General features: G+C 40.0%; 2 protein-coding genes across 2 annotated transcripts in view; both read right to left on the bottom strand.

The window, feature by feature from the left end:
• LOC137984926 (myosin-3-like) overlaps positions 1–950 on the bottom strand; it is a 6,314-nt gene extending 5,364 nt beyond the window's left edge. The window contains exon 1 of the mRNA XM_068832263.1: positions 851–950. Within this exon, the coding sequence (XP_068688364.1) occupies positions 851–911 (61 nt within the window). The 5' untranslated portion in view covers positions 912–950. The remainder of the gene's footprint in view (positions 1–850) is intronic.
• The window catches only part of LOC137984718 (proliferation-associated protein 2G4-like), a 38,289-nt gene that overhangs the window by 30,391 nt on the left and 5,398 nt on the right, over positions 1–2,500 (bottom strand). The window lies entirely within an intron of this gene.

Here is a 2,500-nt window from a genome sequence, read left to right as displayed (position 1 = left end):
ATAAAATTTATAAATTGCGGATTACACGTTTGCACACGGTTCTCAAAAATGAAATTGACTTCCGTTCAAGTTATGCGCGCACTCGGATAGAAAACGAATATTTAGAAATTGTCATAAACCAATTGGCACAATAACTGGTCACTGGCAGTGGTTGTTTACTCGATCTGTTCAGACAAAACGTGATTAGGAACGTGGTTTCGGGCGAATGAGAAAAATTATTCTGCTCTGACAGCGGTAAAGCGCGGCCGGCGAAGCGGTGCAATTGACTTTTGTGTGAACCCAAGAATGGCCGTTTTTATACTAGAGACGCATCATTCGTCTGGGACAAACTTGGCCGGCTGGCTGCTGCAAGAATTTCGATTCTTTCTCAAAAATAGATTAAATTTGGAACGAGGAGTTTGGCATTTCTTGGTTATAGTTTCAAAAAAGAGTTGTTACTCCTGCTCTGACAGCGGTAAAGCGCGCCCGGTGAAGCGGTGCAATTGACTTTTTTTTCGCGGCTGCGCCTGCTTGGCTAAAATATATTTAAGTTATGGGTGTTTTTTCCCCGTATATGAAATAACGAAATAAAAAAAGGGAAAATATCATGTTATTTGTTGTTGTTTTAAAAACAGATCAATCCCGCGTTGTCTTTGGTTCGTGACAAATCATTGCGTGCTCCAAACAAATAACACTGTGACTAGCGCTTTGAATCCACAAAAAGCTCATTCCACTAAACATTTTACTGATAATATAAGGCAAAAATAGTTTAGTCCTGTCCTGTAGCGATGATTTTCGTCCAGATCAAGATAACTTGCTCAAAAAAAGAAGATAAAAGATAACTTGTAAACAAAGTTGCTCTTTGACTTACCGTCCAAGGCCAGGATTTCTGCGTCTACTTTTTCTCCATTCCAGTTCACAGTGACTACCATTCCCACACTGAAGTCCAGCTGTTTTTCAATGATGACACGAGTTGGTGCGATCCCAGTTTTTTCCTCTTCACGGAAGTAAAATAACGCATTTGATGGACGCTTGTTGCCAGTTCGTTTGCACAGAAGTCTGATAGACATGATTACTGAATATAAACCCAGGAATGACACTAGATAGCAACTGATATCGCAAGCTTTAGCAAGACGAGTTTGATGATTTTGATGGTTACCTCTAATCATTTTATACGTTTCGTTGGATCGAAAATCCATCATTTTAATTGGACAAAACAAAACGTTTTTGTTTTTCACTTAACATATGAATCACTCATAAGATATTGTAAGTGGTCAGGGAAATTTAATGCATGATTGACCAATCATTCCTGAGAGGTTTGCTTACTTCAATGTAATATATTATCAGAAACCCATAAGGGTTGAAACGTGTAACGTACAAGGTACGGTCGGTGACTCGCGAGGAGCGAGTTCATACGCCCTTTCACAAGATGGACTTCAGGTTAAACACAAGTTTTTTGGTTCTGGAAAAGTCGCGAATATCAATCTATGCGAAAATCAATAACATCGAGAAAATAATAAAACGATGCGTTTACATAGCTTCTACTTTTCAAATGCCGCATATAAATTATTGGAATATACACGCGGAACCCAGCAGTTTCGTTCCAGTTCAGTTAGATAACCCCAGATCCCAAATCTGCTAAGCCGTCTGATTTCACGTATATTCTTCGAGGTACGGCCGGTGACTCGCGAGGAGCGAGTTCATACGCCCTTTCACAAGATGGACCTCAGGTTAAACACAAGTTCTTTGATTATGGAAAAGTCGCGAATATCAATCTATGCGAAAATCCATAACATCAAGAAAATAATAAAACGATGCGTTTAAATAGCTTCTACTTTTCAAATGCCGCATATAAATGATTGGAATATACACGCGGAACCCAGCAGTTTCGTTCCAGTTCAGTTAGATAAGCCCAGATCCCAAATCTGCTAAGCTGCCTGATTTCACGTATATTCTTCAAGGTACGGTCGGTGACTCGCGAGGAGCGAGTTCATACGCCCTTTCACAAGATGGACTTCAGGTTAAACACAAGTTTTTTGGTTATGGAAAAGTCGCGAATATCAATCTATGCGAAAATCAATAACATCGAGAAAATAATAAAACGATGCGTTTACATAGCTTCTACTTTTCAAATGCCGCGTATAAATTATTGGAACAAACACGCGGAACCCAGCAGTTCCGTTCCAGTTCAGTTAGATAACCCCAGATCCCAAATCTGCTAAGCCGCCTGATTTCACGTATATTCTTCGAGGTACGGCCGGTGACTCGCGAGGAGCGAGTTCATACGCCCTTTCACAAGATGGACTTCAGGTTAAACACAAGTTTTTTGGTTATGGAAAAGTCGCGAATATCAATCTATGCGAAAATCCATAACATCAAGAAAATAATAAAACGATGCGTTTAAATAGCTTCTACTTTTCAAATGCCGCATATAAATGATTGGAATATACACGCGGAACCCAGCAGTTTCGTTCCAGTTCAGTTAGATAAGCCCAGATCCCAAATCTGCTAAGCTGCCTGA

This window comes from Montipora foliosa, chromosome 14 (genome assembly GCF_036669935.1).
Source record: "Montipora foliosa isolate CH-2021 chromosome 14, ASM3666993v2, whole genome shotgun sequence".
In the NCBI taxonomy this organism is placed as follows: Eukaryota; Metazoa; Cnidaria; class Anthozoa; order Scleractinia; family Acroporidae; genus Montipora; species Montipora foliosa.
Note: the sequence above shows the minus strand (reverse complement) of the source record. Positions and strands in the feature narration are given on the sequence as shown.